The following is a 20588-nucleotide window of genomic DNA, read 5'->3' as shown; positions in this document are numbered from 1 at the left end:
TTCCAAACTCATTAAGGAAATCTAAATATATTCACTTTTTTTTTTTTTTTTACATGTTCAGGGAAAGAGAATCGCCAGACATAAAAAAAAATCTCATTTTTATTATATTATCTTCAAATAACCAAATATGGTAGCGTGTACCAGTGTCTAGAAAAAGCTTGTAACAATAATTGCATAGAATCAAATTTCATAAACACGTGATGTGAAAAACATAGTACATACATAGACCGAGCAAGACCAAATGATTTTGGTGGTTACAGAGGTTTATGACGCTTCCTGACAAAGAAACTGACACATGACACTGACAAATTCTACAACTTTTACACATGTTCACGGAAGTGCATGACAAACAGCTCTTTGTAACATTTGAAAGCTTGGACCAGATTCTGACAATATCACAGAACAAGTGGCCACTGAACACATCACCAGGCCCATTTTTGTTAATACATTTATTGCTGTACTTTTTCAAAGGTGAAACACAAACCATACTGGATTATCATCAGCTCGGTTTATAACACAAACAGTAGCCACTGCTGAGCAATATGGAAAGAAGGAAGCCATTTTGAGAGCACATGCTCAAAAATAAATGTACCGCTGCATACATGACACATTTTACAATTACCTCGCACCCAAGTCTCTACCAGCACTGGAAGAGTACAATAAACCATTCAGTACAAGCCATGCAGTTCACTTACAACTGGTCCTTAGTTTGTGTAGTAGACTCTTCAGAAAGGCACTTGGAAAGCTTAGCTGTACTTATAAATTCAAGATAAATCACTTATGATCTCAAATTAGAAAGGATAACAGTATCTCTAATCTTTACGGTTCCTTGGCTTTGTTCCTAACCATTGCCATAATTATGAATACAGGCAGCAGTCTATATTTATAAAATTTAAGATGCTTTATGCTAAATAATACAATAAATAATGCAACATTTTACACAATATTATATTTTTTCTATTATATTTATCTTATAGGCTAAGAGTCAATTTTTGAAGATCCTAAAAACTTTGAATCAACTTTGATCTGAAAGCTGCATTCATTATCATCAAAATTAATTCTGAACATTCATGGCATTTGAACAAGGGTAGCCCAACGACTTTGTACATCCAAATAAAGCTGCAGCATGTATTTCATCCTGGTCCAAAAATAGTAGGCTTTCTTGTGGTGTAGAAAAGGTTTTCCAGAAGTATTCGTCTGGACTGTTTCTTATGACTGGAGCGTTCTGCCTCACACCCTCTGTTCTGATGAAGCTTTTTGCTGATGGACAAATGGAGTCTATGATAACTGAGAGCTTACACTAACATTCAGTGTTCACAGTGGCAGTCACAATAGGCAAGTCCTCTTGTCCTGATTTTATTCCAAGCTTGTATCAGGACAGAGCAGATTTTATTAAATGGAGAGTCCAGGTTTAGCACTCCAAAGCATGCCACTTCATGCATCAGGAAGGGCCAAAAGAAGTGCTTTAGAGCAGTCCGGTTTTGACATTCTGTCACCCCTTACATAGTTGTACAGCTGTGATCAGTGCGTTCCATCCTCCCAAACACCATCGTTCTTCTGCTTGGCCAGTTTTCTGACCACCCTCTCCAGCTCCTTTCGAGACTTCTGCTCTTCCTCCAGAAACTGTTTCATCCATCTGTTCTCCTGTGGTACAAGGAAAACAAGTGTAAGGTAAAGTCACACTCTGCACCATGGTTATTTTTATTTGTCACAAGGCATTCATTTCCTTAACTTCAAAATTGCATTTAAATAAATTATCAACTTACATTCTTAAGCTCATGCACCTCATCCTTTAAAGCATACACAGCGTCAACCAAGCTCCTGAAAAATGAATCAAATGAATTTTCTAATTGTTAATTGCTACCTTTATGCATTTACTCGAAAGTGAATTATTTTTCTCCTCACTTTTCCTCTATCACTGTCTGGCCGTTACTCTTCATCTCCTCAACAATAATCTTCTCCTCTTCAGGCAGCAGCACCTGAGGGACACACTCTTTCCGCACAGCTAAACACACACAGATAGAAAATGTAATGCTTTAATAATTATATTTCTTGACACAATGTAATAAGGTAATAAATACAAATAATTTGCTTATGTGCACACACCGGTCGTGCTCTGGTGCAGGCTGGCTCCCGTGCAATAGGCTTCAATCACTCGCAGTATCTGGGCATCCTCTTCAAGAGCAACAGTGCCTAAAAATGCCCAACGCAAAATGAAACAGCAAGAATTGATTCAGCCCGTAATGTGAAGTACAAAATCATACTTCTTCTTGTGTGAATGTCGTCATCTGATGGCTTGCGCTCTTTTTTCCTGTTGCCAGGCAGGAACTTTTTCATAGGTCTCGGGCTTTTGCTGGAATCCTACAATTAAAAAAACAACAAGACACATTTCAAGTACTTCTTTTCCCCCAAGTATATATCCAAGTCTATATATAAAGTAGTCCAAATGACTCCAGACCAAAACATATGCAAAGCTTAGTTATCATAATTGCAGAAAGCATATTGTGATCTTCCCAACCATCCTCAAAATGTGTATCTGTAAGCACCACTAAACTCTTCAAATATAAGGACTGCATGAATTAAAAACAAAAACAAAAAAATCTCCAGAAATCAACACCAGTCTGGAAAACTAGGAAATGAGGCCCTATGCCAGAAATCTTGAAATATCCCTTTAAAGGTTAGGGTCAGAGTTAGGGCCTTATGTCTTATTATGTACTTTCTCAAACAACAAATACAAATTGATTCTATTGTGTATGTAACACATTGGTACAACTTATTACACATTATTATTACATTGTACTGAATTTGGCAGGTACAATGTATCAAGGGTAGCGTAAAATATAGTGTTCCCTGTTTTTTTTTTTTTTTGGCTCGATTATGTTTGTATATTCAGCTACAGAGTACAAATATATTCTTCAAGTCATTAGCTTTAGGACGAAAACATGATTGAAATTGTAGGGAAGAGGGTTGATGCCTAATAATGAGAATAATAAAAACAACAACAACAAATGAAAGCAGAAACAGGCCATTAAAAGCACAGCAGGCGACAAAGTTAATGCGAACACAGCAAACACATGCCAGCTCGACACCAATGCTTAGACACCAGACAACCCCATCTCACTCAGACCACAGACACAAGGACTGCTAACCTTACCTTCATGATATAAGACATCCTCTACAGAGAGCAGAGTGGAACAAGAACAGAAAAAAAAAAAAATATGTGCATGAAATAGGAGAGTAGAATGTCCGGGAGAGTGCTTTAGATACCGGTAATCAAGAAGTTATTCATAATTCACTTATTCAAGTCAAGGAATAGGTTTGGCCATTCATGAGCGGGAAGATCTCAGACTTACACATGCAATGCCTTCTAAAAAGACCCATCGTAATTTCTTATTCATCATTCTGGCTAGAATTAACTTGATGTCTAAGTTATGGCGATGTTAACCATAAGCTATAAAATGTAGAACAGAACTCTACATCTTGAAACTCACAGGACTACAAAGTGATTACGATGCGAAAGCAGCATACCACCCACAAAAACCACTTGGAAGTCTTTTAAAACTTGAGTTTCATATTGGCAGGTTCATTATCTCCCATGCTTCCCCTAAATCACTCATACCCAAAGACTCTTTACCTTCCACACTATGAGGTGGCGGAAAACTAGACTTACAATCTTGTGTAGGATTAATAGTTGAAAGCAAAATACACTCTAAAGATGGGGAGCAGTTAGTTTTGAGATATCTACAAATTTAACAATTTACTTGTATATGTTTTGATGTCACTGCACAATTTACACAAACATATTTGTGATATTTTGAGTGACAGATGTTTTGTAGCGCTTACCTCTTTATATCCCAGTGCAGCTGACGGTTTAAGGGGAGGTGCAGGCCGCAGACAGCTCAGGGACCATGGTTTATTGATCTTTGGTGGTTCCAGAGGGCCACGGGAAACTGCACTGACGCTGCCCGAGTGAGACAAGTGAGTCGGGGCGCCCACAATGCTCTGAGACTTGCCCTCTACAGTCTAAAGGAAAGACACAATCAGTTTAAAAAATTCAAGTTCACTTCTCAGTCTCCAAATGGCATGCGTTTATAACATTAAAATGCTACGACTTAAGGAACCTTTAAGATGGTGCCCACGGGGCTGCCTCCTTTAGTAAAAGGCTGAAGATGCTCCAACCACTCTTGTAACTCCAGGGCACTACTGCAGAATACTGTAATGCGCTCAATCGCACTTCCTGTGGAGTTTAAAGCAGAATCAGTTCACTGTAGCACTACACCAAAAAGGCAGATATTTGTTCCTTTAGAATTACAAGGTTCAAACTGACATTTTTGTCGAAATCAAGTTATTCACATATTCTTCAGATTGCATTTGAGGTTCCACTCACATGCCCCCTTAGTTCTCTTAGAGCAGGCAGCTTTTTTTTAATGTAAAAGTGACATTTTCATGTTTTTATGCATGCAGTTGTTTTCATAAGGTAAAGAACATAGATGAAAGTTAAAATAGGCCTAGATCAAGTCTTGGGCGTCTGTCACTGACCTTTCACCAACGCCATGTTGGATAATTTTTTCTTATGCATATAATGGCAAACTGAACTTGAATTAAAATCACAAGCTACAAAGGGCTCATCTAAACTTTAGGCTACTTTGTGTTGAATAGGAGGCCTTGTACAAATGTGACATTTAAATGATGAAAAAGTATAGTGTTGTCTTAGACATAGAAATCTATTGATTTTTGCATTTTTGCAGATAGAATCTTAAAATTCCACGAAATTTATTTAATAGCATTAAGAAGCAGATGAAGCAATCGGTTAAAATGCCCCAGCAGTCTGTCCCTGATGGAAACTCCCCAAAACACCTTCGGAAACTTCAAACAGTATTTAGACACCCTTTGGCAGGCTTTCACTTCCCATGTATTAGAGGGAATTTATTATCCTTTGTAATATATTTTTATATGAGTGGCCAACCTTAAAACTTAATATTTATAACTCAGGACACAGATATAACCTTGTGATTCTCAGGGATCGATTTGTGTACAACACGCCAGACTGTAAATGTAAAGAGCTGTGGGGGATATACCGGTGATGTCAAAGGCAAACTGCACACAGTCCGTTTCCTCTGTGTGTCTTGTCACAGTGGTGCCAGTCAGAGACATTCGTGTCTGCAAGATAAATGATGGCACAATGGACTTAAAATGTTACTTGAATAATGTTCAAATACAAAACGGTAATATAAACCACTTGAACAGAAAACGAGGCACGTTTTCTTACCTGATAAATGAAACCACTCATCCGTGGGCTGGCAGACAGCATTACTAACACATTTGGGAAAAGCATGAGATAACGCTCCTCTTTTTCCTACGAAACATACAGATACGGGCAAAAGCTGTGGTTTATTTATGCCACTTAGTCAATTAAGTCATTGTGACACAAAAACAACAGCCTGTCGGTAAAAAGAGTGATGTTGTGTGTTGGTAACTACTAAGGCTGGAAACTGGTTGCCTGATGAGGCTTATCCAAATGTGTCTTTCACACTTTGTTCCAACCACAGATTTGAAGCCGACCCCTACAAAGAAACCACACGAAAAGCATTTGGCTTTCTTATTAAATCATGACCTAGAATGGTTTCTGTTCCTGTATTTCAGGGTACATTGTTTTTGAATAACACCATCATGGATCCCACAGGCTGCCAAATCTTTGCAACTGCCCATTTATCAAGTTTATAAAAATCAATTGTGTATGATTCACCGGTAACCCAGGGAAATACATTTCCATTGTTTATGGTTTAATGGACTAACAACTTCAGTACAACTGCCACAGAGCTCTTCATTCATCTTACCTCATTGGAGCCATTTTTTACATGGACTTGAGACATATAGGCCACCTGTCCCAGGGTCTTGATGCAGTCGCCCTCCCAGCCCCGCACCGGTTCCGACAAGATCTGAAGCTCCAGGTTCTTACGCTTCCGCAAGTTCTGGCACTGCATCTAATTATGCACAAACACAGATACTGGAGTGAGAACATGTCCACACAGGTAGAAATCCATAATAAAAGAGAAGTACAATTGTGCCACACCATTTTCAAGTGGTTTGGCAAACTTCTTGTTGTATCAAACAAGGAGTTTGATACAACATATCAAATCAACATAGGAGTTGGGCTGATAATTCCTTGTTGTATCAAATAGTGCCAAACTCCTTGTTGTATCAACTAGTTATCAGCGAATCCGTGAGCACCAATTAGAAATGAGGGACATCAGCCAATTAACTTTTCTACTTTGAAATGACTCAAAGCATGGAGGGAGGCATTGGAAGGTAATGCCCCTTCATTTTGTCCACGTTATGTTACAGCTTTACTATTAAAAAGATAAAAAAGAAAAAAAGAAATCCCCCCTCATCAATCTACACTCAATAACCAATAACAATGATATATATATATTTTTTTTTCTTTAGAAACTTTTGCTAATTTAGTAAAATGTAAAACGATACGTAAGTTTTCACACTCTTTTTTCAGTGCTTTATTGAGGCGCCATTAACAGCGATTACAGTCTCAAGTCTTCTTGGGTATGATGCTACAAGCTTGGCACACCTGCATTTGGAGTATTTTTCCCATCCTTCTTTGCAGATCCTGTCAAGCTCTGTCAGGTTTGATGGAGAGTGTTGCTGCACAGCTATTATCAGGTCTTTCCATAGATGTTAAATCGGGTTCAAGTTGGGGCTCTGTCTGGGCCACTCAAGGACATTCACAGACTTGTCCTGAAACCCCTTCGGTATCTTTATGAATTTTTCATTTTTAATAAATCAGCAAAACTTTCTAAAACCCCTTTTTCACTTTGTCATAATTAGTAAGTGTTTAATGTGTGTAATTAAGTGCTTTATTTGTCATTGTACAATTGTACAACGAAATTGGTGCTAGAGTGTTGACGAGAAAAAAAAAAAGTATACATTTTAAAATAAGGTTGTAAAAGAAACAAAATTTGGAAAAAGTGAAGATGTGTGAATACATTCCCAATGCACTGTAACATATAAAGAACTAAAGGATGGTGTTACAACAATGTAACTAGAATAAATATATGAAATTAGAGTACACGAAAATCCATTTAGATTAACGCTCAATGGGACTTTGATTTGAGAAGTGGTGATGCAACACATGCTAACATTTTCCACAGTGCATTTCAGCAAACCTTTGGACAATGTGCTTCTCTGTGCAAACCTCAACTGAAGACAATGATGGCTAACTTGGAACCAAATACTAAGGAGCTTAACAGGCAAGCAGGTGTAATTCATCCCAATTTCTATCCACTGATATCTTACAGATTAGGTACAGTAAGTAGACTGGACTTACGACGAGGTGTTTAAATGCAGCTGTTGCCTTTAATATGTCAGGATAGTCAGGATGGGTTTCCTGTGGGTAAAGAAGAAATGGTAAACTTTAAAGAATAAAAAGTTTGATTAATTTGCAAATGTACAGCATACTAGCCCTCATTTATCAACATTGCGTAAGAATATGGTGAATGTGTAGGTGTATTTGTTATACAAGCCAGAGTGTGCGTGACATTTATGAACCCGAGCCTTCAGATCTTATTGTACGCAAGAGCAGCTCATGGTAAATGAGAAATCCTGGCGTCATTTGAATGAAACGGCCCAAAATATTAATGTATGAGGAGGCCGCACCCACGGGTTTTACGGCACGCACCCACGAAACACACATTTCTCCAACCAGCAAATGATGAAAAGTTTAAAAAACAACTTTTTACTCAAACAAATATGATAGTTTTGCGCATGAGGAAAATTAAAAAATCTGGACAGAAGAAAGCTGTCGAAGGATTTGTTTGATGCCCGGACTACTCGTGAGCCTATGGTTCACAGACTCAGAACATGGAGCATGGCCTCGCGCAGACCCAGGTGAGGCCCGGTGCTTGCGGGTGTGAGGCGGGGAATCCACACAAAGTTTGCGCAGCAGCGGTATTTTGTTTAAAACAAAATGAAACATAAATGTAAAAAACGGCATAATCTGTGGCTTGCAGTCCAGATTCTCGTGTCTCTGGTCCGGGCTGAGCCTCTGCGCTCGGTCAGTGGCGTGGAGGAGCGTGTCGATGCAGCGCAACATTGAATCAAGTCTGCCCATAAACATTAAAACTGTAGCCTTGTTTCATGTTTAAATCATTAATGAGGATTATCTGCGATGTGGCAATGCAATTTATACTGTTAAAAACAGTTTTCCAGCGCTGTTTAGTCTTTACTAACAATTGGTGCATCATGTACACCACCTCCTGACTCTGTGTATATTTTATGCGCACCATACGCGCACGTCCAGATTGATAAATGCCGAAAAGTGTAAACTTTTTCCGTACACCTCATTTACACCCTGATTTCGTCGTACGCAAGTTTGATAAATGAGGGCCATTGTGTGTGATGCCACATGTGCATACCTCCACATGTCTCTCCAATTCCTGTAGAAGTGTTGGGTATTTGTCCAGTCTAATGAAAGGTTTGCTGAGGCTGGTGGTCAGAGTTAGGATTCCTGGACCATTAGCGCCTTGACTTTCCATAAATTTGTCAAGCTCATCACTGTTGAAAAATGAAAAATAATAAAAAACAGTTTAAACTATATTTTAAATTGAGAAAATGGCAAGATTTAATAAACTGGAGCCTTCTGGAAAAAAGAAAAGAAAAGAAACAATCTAAAAAGCTTGCATATCACCAAACACAAAACCACACTGTGTATGTGTGTCTATGTATGTGTATCCTGTTAACAGATGGCTTCCTGTCTGTATTCTAACCTGCAACTCTGCAATAACCAAGCAATTAGACTTAAATGCATGGAGATCTTTAGTAAAGAGTAGCATTCATGGACATTAAATGAAAGGGACAGGCACAAATGCAACTCAGTCATAACTAGTCAGATATAAAACTATATGCAACAGAAAGATCAAGTCAAATAAACAGCATGCAACAAGTGATTTTATCTAGACAGGGTGTCTGTAGCGTATAAATAAAAGGTCACCTGTGGTCAGTGAGGATGCAAACCGCTGAGGGATGACTAGAACAGTAAGCCAAGTATAGCGTTCTTATCTGATTCATCAAGTTTACATAGCAGCCTGCAACACGCTGCTGACACTCCGGGACTCTGTGGAGTTACAAGTAATAGACAAATGGATGGAAATCAGTATTAGCAATATCAGTAATTTTACAATACTCTAATAGACCATTTAAATAAGACGTTTATCCTTTCGTACAGTATTTCTGTTTCATGACAAATTGCCATTTAGCGTTCAGATTTGTATTCAAGAATAAACATAATGAAATCTTTTTGAAACCATTCTGAAACAAAAAACAAACAAATAAAAACCAATGGGGATTACTTGGTGCATTCTTCCAAAGCTGCAATGAGGCTCAGCTGAAAGGTAAGAATCTCTTCTAAATTCCCACCAAGGGTTGCACTGTCAGCTGTGCTTAATCTGAGGAAAAAAATAAATGTGAAAGCACATAAATGAAGTTTGCATTGCTTATTCTGTTACAGGTGATGCTATGGTAATTCTAAGTAACAATATATGTTTGGAGATTACATAAAAATTCAGCAAGCGGCTTCTACATGTCTTACTTGTCACTAGCTTGAAGAGGTCGAAGGTAGGAACCCAACACAATTTGCAAGTCTTTGACAAATTCCCGCTCATATTCCAAGATATCCTGCACCACCTTTTGATCGGGATGAAAAAATGTAATTGCATTTATTATCATGAACAATAAATGAATAAATATCAACACTTACAACACTGAAGTAATTCTTTGTGAGTTGTGCTCCTTTTGGCGATACTGGTTTCTCTGCTAAGGAAACAGCACATGAGAAGGTGCTTATACAGCGCCATCTAGTGTCACAAAAGAACTATAACAAAATGTTGCAAATAAGATAGTAACTAGACTCACCACATGTTTTGACCTCTCGGACGTAGTTACTGGGGAACCAGCCTGTCCTGCCATTAAGTGTACCCTCCCACCAGCCCCCCTCCTCCTGTCGCGTCACCAGGATCATATCACCTTTATTGAAGGACAGCTCATCCTCATTGTTCTGTTTAAAGTTGAAACGCGCTTTAACCATCAGCTGCCCAGCACTTCCTCCATTCTCAGCCATCTCCTGTAGAAATATAGCATAAAAGAAAGTTAATATATTGAGATGTACGGATTGTGACACTATTAAGTATAAAGCAGAAAATCTCACTGCAGATTTGGACTGTCTGCGGATAGAGGCTTTTGATTTGACCGTGGAGAGTGCGTGTGAAGACTGACTAGGGGAGGGCAATCCTGATGGTGGACATGACCTCTCTTCACCACTGTCTATAGAGAACAAGACCACAAGAAAAAATATTGTTAAAATGTCTGTCGTACATATGAAATTATCCTATATACCTTAAAGGAACAGGCCACGGCTTTTCCATACTGAGATATGTTCTTACCTGAGCTTAGATGAGTTGATGCGCACCTGTCTGGTCTCATTTGCCTGCGCTCAGTCACGCAAAAAGACCAAAGCTGCTGTTCACATTTAGCCTCTCCTCCTCTCCTCTATGGGGCCAAACGGGGGTGAAGTTAGAAGTGACCAAGCTCTTCCACGTTTCCCCTATTTAAATACGGTTATGTGAGAAGTTACATGATCCCAGTATAGTTACACAAAATTAAACATGTCGATTTTCTAAGTGGGTAAAAAGGGGAACTATATTGTAAGGCAGAATTCTGAAGATATTACTGCGCGGACGTCTAAGTGCTCCAAAGGTGTTATTCTGCATACATTATAGAACCCCTTTTTACCTGCTTAGAAAATCGACATGTTTAATTTTGTGTAATTAGACTACGATTGTGTAACTTCTCACATAATCCTATTTAAATAAGAGAAACGTGGAAGAACTTGGTCGATTCTAACTTCACCCCCGTTTGGCCCCATAGAGGAGAGGAGGAGAGGCTAAATGCTAACATCTTTGGTCTTTGTGTGTGACTGAGCGCACACGTAAAGACCAGACAGGTACGCATCAACTCATCTAAGCGCAGGTAAGAACATACCTCAGTATGGAAAGACGGTGGCCTGTTCCTTTTAAGATTGAACAAAAAAGACTACGAGAGAGTGGATACTGTACTGCTTTCTACATCGAGAGAAGCTGAAAGCGCTGTTTAAATTGAGACCACTGACCAAACAGAACAACCACCTGGCACCTTTTTCAATTCTACAAACAAAACAGAACTAATGTCAACAATTCTAAGCAGTCTGAAACCTATGTCTCTTTATAGCAAAATAGTTTAAAAACTAGCTTAATTTTAGTGAGAACAAATGTGAACTAACTATGTTTGACAAATTTTAAAATAATAAATAACAATTGTGTGATTGTGTGATTACGGTTTATATGTTCACAATACAAAATGACAATGACTGACCTTGTGTGGCAAAGTTGACTGCTAGTAATGTGGTCAGCACCTTGCTAAAATTCTCACCAGTGTACAACCAATCCGGCTCAAAACCCTGAAATGAGATAACAAAGATGTTTTAGCAAGAAAAATGTCCATAAACCATCCTTTTAAACATAATTGTTACAAATGAAACTTTCGATGGACAACCTAGGTGTTGAAACGTTTTAATGCATTAGACTAGATATTAGGGCCTGACTGAAATATCGCGCTGATATGCACCTTGCTATTCTACTTTTTATAATCTGTTCTAATTTTTATTCTATTTTCATTTATTCTTATTTCCTTATTGTTATAATTCCACCCCTTAAGATTTTTGCTCTCATTTATTGAGATACCTCTTTTTTCTACTATTTAACTGTTTGCACATTTCCTGTCTGTTTTGCACACCCTGAGTGATCTTATTGAATGCCAAATGTAACAAATGAATTTCTCTGTTGTGAGAACAACAAAGGATTATCTTATATAATCTTAAACGAGGTATTTTACAATATTGGCTACATCAGCCGATAACAATGCGAATATCACCGGAACCAATTGATAAAAACATCCAGTTTGGTTAGACCTTAAAAATTAGCCCCCCACAACTGCCTAGGCCTCAGGGTAGCGAAGAAATATCACAGTGAAAATCAAACACAAGTTTGGACATTTTAAATTTTTATGTTGTAGACTTTTGTGTATAATTTCGGAATCATAAGAGATAGAGACTTGCCATTTTTTTGTTTTGGAATCTACTGATTTTTGTCTTTTATTATTCTTATTTGTTTATTTGACATGGACATAAAAACCGCATTGGACAAACCAGATACATTGTTTTTTGTGTTACAGCAAAACTGCTAATTGCTTTATACAAGCTCCCTCTGAAATACCTACTAAACATGAATATACAGCGCCCCCTCAAACACCAAATTAAATCACTTAAAAGGTATAGGCCATGCCTATATCGACATGGCCTATACCTATCGGCCATGCCAACCCCCAAAAATCCATATTGACTGGGCCCTACTATAAATATCACAATTATGTGACAAATACAGTAGATTAATACACTAAGGTACCTAAATAGATATAAAAAAAACATGCCAAGAGAAGAAACACAGATAAAAAGTGAGATGAATAACTTTACACTGATTTTGTGCCTGAGTAATTTTCATTTGTTGTTGCATTAAAACACACTGATGTTGACACGCTCTGCCAAACTGCTTGTTGACTTAAGTCTCAGTCAGCTATCTCCTTTCTTTCCACAGATAGGGTTTCACATTTTAAATAAAACATCTTAAATGTTAAGGTTTGGTAGTGCAACCATGTTCAGGAATGTGGTTAGGTGACAATGACACATGAATATAATAATATATAATAATGCTGTATACTGCAGTCTAGTAAAATGGATTATGCAAGAGCTTTACCGTTGGCAGATTAATTCAAATAACGTGTATTTGTCCACAGTCAGACATTTGCTACTATTCTCAAACTATAGCCCACTGTATGTCACTTTGTTTTAATAACACATTTGTAAGTTTCCTCTTTCTGAGTTGGCAGAAGTGAAAACAGTATGACAACACTCTTTGTGCAGTCACAGGACACAGCTGGTGTGAAAGATGAAAACAATCTGAAGATGATCACTATAGTAGAGTAAGGGCTGGGCTCAGTGTCACACTGTAATCCTTCTGATATTTCACTGTGATTTGACAAAAAGGCACTGACCACTGGCAGCCTGCAAAGGGTCTAATTATACTAGAACTTGGTTTGTTTGGATCAAAGCAAAGGGGACCTCCCAGACAGAACAAGCCCAGGCCTAACTACAGATCAAAACGTGTCTATGTAGCAAAAGAGCGTGCTAATAAGACATAACATAATCCAAATAGGGATATTTCATTATATTCTACAAAAATAAGAAGCCCAATCTACACCTAATAGCCAGTGAATGGTATAATGAGTGAGATGTAGTGCTCACTAGAAAGACAAGAGTTTTCTATCTGTGCTGCCTTTTGCTTTAACATTTAGCCGATGAGATTAGTGTGTGCGTGTGTGTGGAAACTGTCAGCATGGGAAGCAGCTAAACAACACTGAGCAGTGCGTTAATTCCAGTCCGACTGCAAATGGCCAAGGAGCAGCAAATAGATAGTTAAAGGTCAAGCCATGTCCAAACATGTATGCTTTCAGAAAACTTACCTCTACTTTTAAGGACGAGCATCCCTTTAAAAACTCGCGAATGTTACCCAGACACTCCACCTCAGTTTTCGGATCCTGGCAATACTGAGAACACACAGAATGTTAGACATTGCAGTGCGGTGACTATGCAGAGACTGACATCTGACACGGATCAAACGCCCGTGTGTTTTCTACCTTCGAACATAAATAAGGACATTTAGTATCCCAAAGTGTAGTGTCGATTTGACTAAATAACTGTAGTTTTCCTTTCCGTGTCTCCTTCATGCAAACAACCACAGAAAGTAATAACGTGATCGGGTCGATTGTACCGCAACATTGTTTTGCTTTCAAAATAAAACTACATTACTACCAAAAAACCTTCTATTCACTTAAATTGTTTACTACGCTTAATGCTTTGCACATTTTATGCAATTTCGTGTTTTTGAAGGACGAAACCCGGCAAACAAGGAAACCACATAACCCGAGAAAACTTGTAAAAGCAGGCACGCGCACTTCCTCCCCAGTTCAGCTGAGACTGAGGCAAACTTGACAGAGGAGGATGTCGGACAAGGGAATGTGTTCAAGAGGAAGTGACGCCGGGTCTTAACAACTGTTGTTCGACGTTTTAATGTACTTAAGTCCTATGCAGGTAGTTACATACTAGCCTGTTAAATGCACAAGCAAAAGTTATAGCGTCAAAAAGCCAGTATGACACTATTTATTATAGATTACATCGACTCTAACGAAATGTCCTGTCTAACTTCTAGATCGCTATCCAAAACATGGAGTCCAAAATGCGGAATCATAGCTTCAAACCAAGCAGCACCACATGAACGAGGACAATCTGAAGTTATCGTGCATGATGTGGTTCCGACTTACCAAATAAAGCATTTCATGGCAAACTCGCACAAGGCCACAAAACAAAGTTCTGTCTTGAACGCATGATAGCTTCCTCCAGACACCTCCCTTCCGTGTTAACAGGATCAACCGGGTTATTCATCTGATCTATGTTGTCAACTTTTCTACATTACCTTTGGAGTGAAGCCAGGAATGAGGCGCTCAGCCAGTCTGCAAAGGACAACGCCATCCTTCAGCGACGTTTTCAGAAAGTCCTCCGGGTCGGCTATGTTCTTTTTAGGCGAGCTCAGCACTCCAAGTGATATTAACCATGTAACAGCCTGCTCCTCTGGATTCATGGCTGTGTTTGGTTAATTATACATGGTTTAAAATAAGAGATTCGTTCACATCCGCACTTCTGTTTCACATATACAAAGGGGGGAGAAAAAAAAAGTACGGGGGGCGTATGACGCGTCGTATTCAACTCTAGTCGAAACACACCCCTACTGGCAAATGCTGCCTCCAAAAAAACTTGCCTTGAGGATATGTAGACACGTTTGAATGCAAAATAATGTTCCTAACACGATGTATGATCATGAAAGCCATATTGCTGCAGTCATTGAGCAAATTAGTGAAACATGGACACATAAAATAAACGCCAAGGGTCAAATTGCAGACCAAGTTATGTTTATTGAAACCACCAGCACATTTTCTACTCCGTGTTAAACCATCTCTGTGTCCAATCACGAGTAGGGGATCTGAAGGGAGGGGGGAGAAAAGAAGGGATACAGTCAATCACTTTTATATAACATAATATACATTATATAGGCCTAAAGTATATCTTATCTATACATAGAAAAAGTAGTATTGCAGTAATCCACATGAACTTACCATGACTGCAGCGTTGATTCAATACTGTTCCAACTTTTAGTTTTTCTGATACATACTAGACATCAATGGCTTGTAGGGGGTTCAACCTGCAATGGGAACAAACGTTACAATTTGATCTATTCAAATGTGTATTTATTAATGTAAAGACATTTAGAAAGCCTCAGTTGGACCCCATTATCCTCATTGATTGTTTCAAGTTTGGCCTTCGATGAAATTTCTTCCAGTGATCTTCAGTGATAGAACTTGCAAGTTTGAGGACTCTTTCACTTAAAAATGGTGGCATACTAAAACAAGGTACTTAACTGGTTGAGAGGACCCGTTTGAAGTTTGATGAATATCGTTGAGGTTTGAAAGTTGCATTTAATGGAGCAAATGGACTAGAGACTGACAAGGACCTTCAGACGAACTCCTTTTCATTCCACTGGCAAAAGTTGTCTTGCCATAGTAGGTATTTGTATACAGGACAATGAGAAATGCATTTAGAGATCAGAAACAAAGGTTTGCTTTGCTTACCAGCTGTTGACTATCAGTTGAGTTGGAAAGACTTGCTTTTGGTTGTTGCCTTTGTCGTTGCTTGCTCTCAAGGCACAAGGTTGTTGAATCCATTTCCAATGTGAATTCAGTGGAGCATTTTGACAGCTTTGACAACACTTTCTAATCTCGGAATACATTGGATACACTTAAGCACTCCTCAAGCCAATATATTTGTGGCAATATCTAAAATTGCGATTTTAAATTGACAAGTTGTCTTGTTACAACTAAAAGCTTTATTAGAATAGGTCAGACTTTTAGGGCATTGCAGATTTTAACAGCACTGATATTACAAAAAACATGTACTTGGGAGCAGTACTATTACATTTGCAAGAAAAAATACCAATTAAAATACACATAAAAAAAAACGTTGAAAGATACAGCTCAAAACTAAGCTTAAATTTCACAATTGACTCAACTACAATATGTTGCCTCGTCATTCTTTTGAAAACACGCAATATCTGATACTGCTCTGTCCATTTTAGTATCTGCTGCGAGCCATTCCGCCATCAGATTGGTTGCCACGACCACCATGTGGCCCTCCACGACTTGAACTGCTGTATGAATTACGATAACCTGTGTTGACAGGTGGGGCGGGACCCCTATCCTGACGGCCCATACGCTCACGACTAGGTGCGTATGAGTCACTCCGACTGCTGGGGTAACTGTCACGACTCCCATATCCATCCCGGGAACTGCTGCCATAGTCATCGTAACGACTGCTTCCGCCGCTCCCACCATAGGATGGTGGGGGGCCCCTTGAGGGTGGGGCACTGCGAGAGTTACCTGCAGGGTCAATGGTTCAGGTAATTGGCAAGGTTTAAAGTATACATTTCTTGCAATGTCAAAGAGCCAATCTTTGTGCGAAGATTACATGATAATGGATGACGCAAGTCTTCATTATTTTTTTCCAAATATTTTTGAAGCAAATTACTCAACTAATGGGTGTTTGTCCCATTCCATTTCACATGCCATTGCTTTGAGTAGCCATTTTTCCATTACGAGGTCCAAGTGAGTATTGCAGGTGAAACGTTGTATTCAATGTTGTTGACATTGTTTCATTGACGATGTATAGTAGTTGGGTCTACGGCTGTCTTCCGAGGTCTTTACTTTGGTGCATGCTTTAATTTTAACTGCTTGTTTTGCAAAACTGACTTATTCGCATGACTGGTTGGAGACACGTTTGCCATTGTTTGATGCACCACCAATATTAAAGCAATTCGTAAAGGGTCAGAAATAGGCAACTGTCTTTGAGAGCAAAACGCAACATTGAAGAGGTTTATTGGTTACCAATTGCTTTTTCCCCAGTGAAGAAGCGTGGTCTGTTCCAACTTGAGGTTCTGGATTCAGCTGCTGTGACTTAGTTGATCATGTTTGCATTCCATTCGAAATTACCCATTGACCCCATTACACCCGTATGGTCATATCTTACCGTAACCATCATATGAATCTCTATAGGAGCCACCACTTCGTTCCATGTAACGGGGTTCCCTTCCGCCACCATATCCATCACGATCACTACAAAACATTTTTTAGCCACTGCAAAACTATTGGCATTTTCTACCCACCATAATTGATAACATACCTGTATCCACGGGACATTGACCCATAGTCGTCTCGAGAACTGGAATATTCACGATAGGAGTAGTCTCTGGGAGAGGGGTCATAATCCCTTGAATCTCTTGAATTGTAATCTCTGCTTGAATAACTATGAAGCATTTTCAGAATCAAAACTCAAAATTATGTTTAAACAACATTATCTTAAAGCATGTGACATGTCAATCTACCTGTCCTTTGAGCTGTAATGATCATCTCTTGGAGAAGGGTAGTCATCCCTCCTGGACATCATTGAGTCTCTACGAGGTGGTGGTCCATATGGATCCCTGCCCCTTGACATTGGTGCTGAAATGGTGATAAAAAAATTTAACTTATCTGCATTTTGACCCAAAATGTAGAATAAAGTCAGTTTCTCTGCAAACTTACGCCTGCTAATTGGACCAGACGGTGCAGATCTTTTGGGTGGTGGCCCTCCATTTCTAACAGGGGGCCCTCGTTTCATTGGCGGAGGGCCACGGGATGACATTCCTTTGAAGTAAGGCTCCCGATCTCCTGAGTCATAATAGTCTGAAAACAAAACAATAAAAAATTACAAACAATTTAGAAGGACTTTCCATCTTATTAATCTAATAGTCACCTCTCGATGGGGGACCCCTCATACCTCCCCGGGATCCTCGGCCACCTCTGGGTGCACCACGAGAGCGGTGTATGGGCGGCCCCCTTCTGCCAGAGCTCTCAAACTGAGGCTTTGTAGCTTGTTCAACTTTAATATTCTTGCCATCAAGGGACTGAAAGAGAGTTTTGTTGATGAAAACACTAGAACAGTCTTTTGTAAATAGAGGAATATCCAAATGTCTGTCTGCCCGTCTGCCCAAGGACAAAATAATGGGAACTCACAGCGTATAAGGGAATAATATCATCTATACATTGTCCTCATTTAAAGCTATCTGAAAACACACACACACGCGTTTTCATTTAAAATGCATACCTTCCCATTCATTTCACAAGCAGCATCCTCTGCATCAGCTGGTCTTTCAAATGTAACAAAAGCAAAACCTCGTGATTTGTTTGTTTCACGATCCTTCATCAAAAGAACTGAGAAGAAATGAGACATTGTATAAATACAATTGTTATTTATTGATGTATTTCTTTAAAATGAAAAACATTAAACGTAAACATACCTTCGACAATCCTTCCATATTTGCTAAAGTACTGCTCCAAGGCCTCCTCAGTGGTCTCAGTATTCAACCCACCAATAAATAATTTCCCAGGGCGATCAGCTTCAGCCATTTTCACTGTAAAGAAAATAACAGTAAATGCACCATGGCGAAAAACGATGTACACGGTTAATTTGTTATTTGGATATTGTACAAAATGTCAATTTAGCAACAATAACGAGTACCTTGCCGACCGCCTTTCGTTGCAGATGGTGCAAAATGGCGAAATGTGCGTGCAGTTAGCGGATCTTGCCCGTTTACTAACTGTGCGAATCACGTTCTGTTATCAGAATCTTAAATAAAGAAGGGCGCATTCAATTCTTAAAGAAACACTAACTAAACACACAATGACCCAAAAAGCCTTCGTAAAGCTTTAAAGCATGCGCACCACGAAGAACAACGGCGGGTTATTTTTTTTTTTTTTAACCCACCAACTTCTTCTTCGCTTGCCACGAAGTAGCAAGGGTTGGTCGTTGCAGTATAGCGCCATCTATGAGTATCCGGCCTACTCCGGAATTGTTTTGAATTTATATTAATTATTATCATTATCATTATCATTATCATTATCATTATCATTATCATTATCATTATCATTATCATTATCATCATTATTATTATCATTATTATTAAACAATTCGGTATACACCGGTACAAGTATGGTCGGAATGTTCCATATTACAAAGATTTAAGTAAGAGCAAATTAAATAAATAAATTGCAATGCTAGGGGTTGCTTATAATGTCCAGATCATCAATGATATTTTTAAGATTCGCAGCAGTATTTTTTTTCTATTAAAGATAAAGAGGAGAAAAATAAAGACAGTTCTTTGTGAAAAGTGACAAAGGATATGTTTTTTTTGTTTTTAAGAATCAGCATTTGTGGATAAAGAATTTACGCATCATGATAACATTTAGAACAAGTTCTATATTACTGTTCTTTTTAAAAGTAAAAAAAAAAATTACATCTTTGCTTGAAAAGTCCTGTTAAAGCCAATAATCCTGCTCTGTATATTTAGGGCATAGGCTGGATTTTGTAATATATACAACACATTGTCCATTGTAATACAACATATTGTCCTCAAATCCTGTATGTGTGAACATTTTAAAAATGCTAATAAAAAGAGTTAAAGTATACACAACACTACTAACGTTTTTTATGTATTGTTTTTTCTGTATTCTGTATTTTCTGTATTTTACTATTTGCATTTTGTGATTCTCATTGAATCAATGAACACATGGAATTATGTAGGAAACAAAATGGGTGAATTAACTTCAAATATTATTTTATATTCGAAAATTCTTCAAAATTGAGACCCTTTGTTCTTGACACTTTATATCATAGTCACCTAAAATGTTTTTTAACAGTCCTGTGAAGTAAAAAAAATATTTCTGGTGACTACATCATGGAGCTCATTCAATCAATCAAACGTCCACTTTTTCATACCAGAGACTCGTTCTTGGATGTCTGCCACTATGTTGGTGACTGTGTTCTGTTCAGGGAGGTTGCTGTGCCACTGTGCATCACTGCTGTGAGGTGCACCCTTCTCACAAATGCTTTTCCAGGGCTGTTCAGTTTCCAGCCTTGGGTTTGCTTTGTTGTTGCTCTGAGCTGGTTGAGTTGAGATCGTATTTGTCATTTGTTTGGCTTCATTCTCTCTCATGTACTTCTTAAGGCGGCTGGCCATGGCTTGGAGGCTTTGTTTGGCACTTTCCAGAGCTTCAGGTATGGGCATCTGGCTGTACCTCTTGGGTACTTGTTTTTTCATTGCACCTTTCTGGGCCTCTGCCAGCTGACTCACTTCTCTCCGTGTTGACTTGATTTTAGCCTCCAACCTTCTTTTCCATGGTGGGTATTGTCTCCCGTGGTCATTGATATGACTGCCAAGCATCTTAAGGATCACTGCCTTCAATTTACAGCAAGCTCCTACAAAGAATACGATCTGTTGTTAGAAGTCTACAAG

At 38.7% G+C, this 20588-nt stretch overlaps 2 protein-coding genes across 7 annotated transcripts; both read right to left on the bottom strand.

The window, feature by feature from the left end:
• Positions 1–97: 97 nt before the first annotated feature.
• On the bottom strand, positions 98–14965 carry arhgef6 (Rac/Cdc42 guanine nucleotide exchange factor (GEF) 6). Of its 3 annotated transcripts, none has more exons than XM_079556554.1 (22): positions 14628–14965; positions 13618–13701; positions 11416–11500; positions 10214–10329; positions 9922–10129; positions 9767–9822; positions 9599–9693; positions 9360–9455; positions 9002–9124; positions 8427–8565; positions 7340–7399; positions 5838–5984; positions 5270–5356; positions 5079–5160; positions 4122–4237; positions 3844–4023; positions 3155–3175; positions 2265–2361; positions 2107–2193; positions 1906–2005; positions 1767–1821; positions 98–1644 (listed from the first exon to the last, which is right to left on the bottom strand). In XM_079556554.1, the coding sequence occupies exons 1-22, from the start codon at positions 14790–14792 to the stop codon at positions 1522–1524; spliced, it is 2322 nt and encodes a 773-aa protein (XP_079412680.1). In that variant the 5' UTR covers positions 14793–14965; the 3' UTR covers positions 98–1521. The 3 variants fall into 3 exon arrangements, with proteins under 3 accessions (XP_079412680.1, XP_079412681.1, XP_079412682.1); XM_079556555.1 differs by having other exon boundaries at positions 9767–9819; XM_079556556.1 differs by lacking the exon at positions 3155–3175.
• Positions 14966–15089: 124 nt separating this feature from the next.
• Positions 15090–20583, bottom strand: rbmx (RNA binding motif protein X-linked). 4 transcript variants are annotated; one of them, XR_013792885.1, is made up of 10 exons: positions 20072–20573; positions 18594–18707; positions 18401–18507; positions 18050–18200; positions 17839–17979; positions 17643–17757; positions 17441–17563; positions 17288–17373; positions 15325–15410; positions 15090–15191 (listed from the first exon to the last, which is right to left on the bottom strand). XR_013792885.1 is itself a non-coding variant. In XM_079556559.1 (9 exons), exons 1-9 carry the CDS (start codon positions 20514–20516, stop codon positions 16337–16339), a joined length of 1587 nt encoding a protein of 528 aa, XP_079412685.1. In that variant the 5' UTR covers positions 20517–20576; the 3' UTR covers positions 15419–16336. The 4 variants fall into 4 exon arrangements, 3 of the variants coding, with proteins under 3 accessions (XP_079412684.1, XP_079412686.1, XP_079412685.1); XM_079556559.1 differs by lacking the exons at positions 15090–15191; positions 15325–15410 and adding an exon at positions 15419–16641 and having other exon boundaries at positions 20072–20576; XM_079556558.1 differs by lacking the exons at positions 15090–15191; positions 15325–15410 and adding an exon at positions 15417–16641 and having other exon boundaries at positions 17643–17979; positions 20072–20583.
• Between the last annotated feature and the right edge of the window lie 5 nt (positions 20584–20588).

The sequence above is a fragment of the Gobius niger genome (genome assembly GCF_951799975.1).
Source record: "Gobius niger genome assembly, chromosome: 5".
In the NCBI taxonomy this organism is placed as follows: Eukaryota; Metazoa; Chordata; class Actinopteri; order Gobiiformes; family Gobiidae; genus Gobius; species Gobius niger.
The sequence above is the reverse complement of the archived record's forward strand: the minus strand, read 5'-3'. Positions and strand labels throughout refer to the sequence as shown.

What these genes read in the sequence shown, in the direction of transcription:
- arhgef6 (XM_079556554.1), bottom strand. Translation starts at nt 14,792, where the DNA reads ATGAATCCAGAGGAGCAGGCTGTTACATGGTTAATATCACTTGGAGTG. An exon ending in GCAGACAGTCCAAATCTGCA is followed by an intron (nt 10,130 to 10,213) that starts GTGAGATTTTCT and finishes ATATTTCTACAG; the next exon opens with GAGATGGCTGAGAATGGAGG. An exon ending in CTGCATTTAAACACCTCGTC is followed by an intron (nt 5,985 to 7,339) that starts GTAAGTCCAGTC and finishes GTGCATAATTAG; the next exon opens with ATGCAGTGCCAGAACTTGCG.
- rbmx (XM_079556558.1), bottom strand. Translation starts at nt 20,516, where the DNA reads ATGCTTGGCAGTCATATCAATGACCACGGGAGACAATACCCACCATGG. An exon ending in ATATGGAAGGATTGTCGAAG is followed by an intron (nt 18,508 to 18,593) that starts GTATGTTTACGT and finishes ATTTCTTCTCAG; the next exon opens with TTCTTTTGATGAAGGATCGT. An exon ending in AGATTCATATGATGGTTACG is followed by an intron (nt 16,642 to 17,287) that starts GTAAGATATGAC and finishes TTGACCCTGCAG; the next exon opens with GTAACTCTCGCAGTGCCCCA.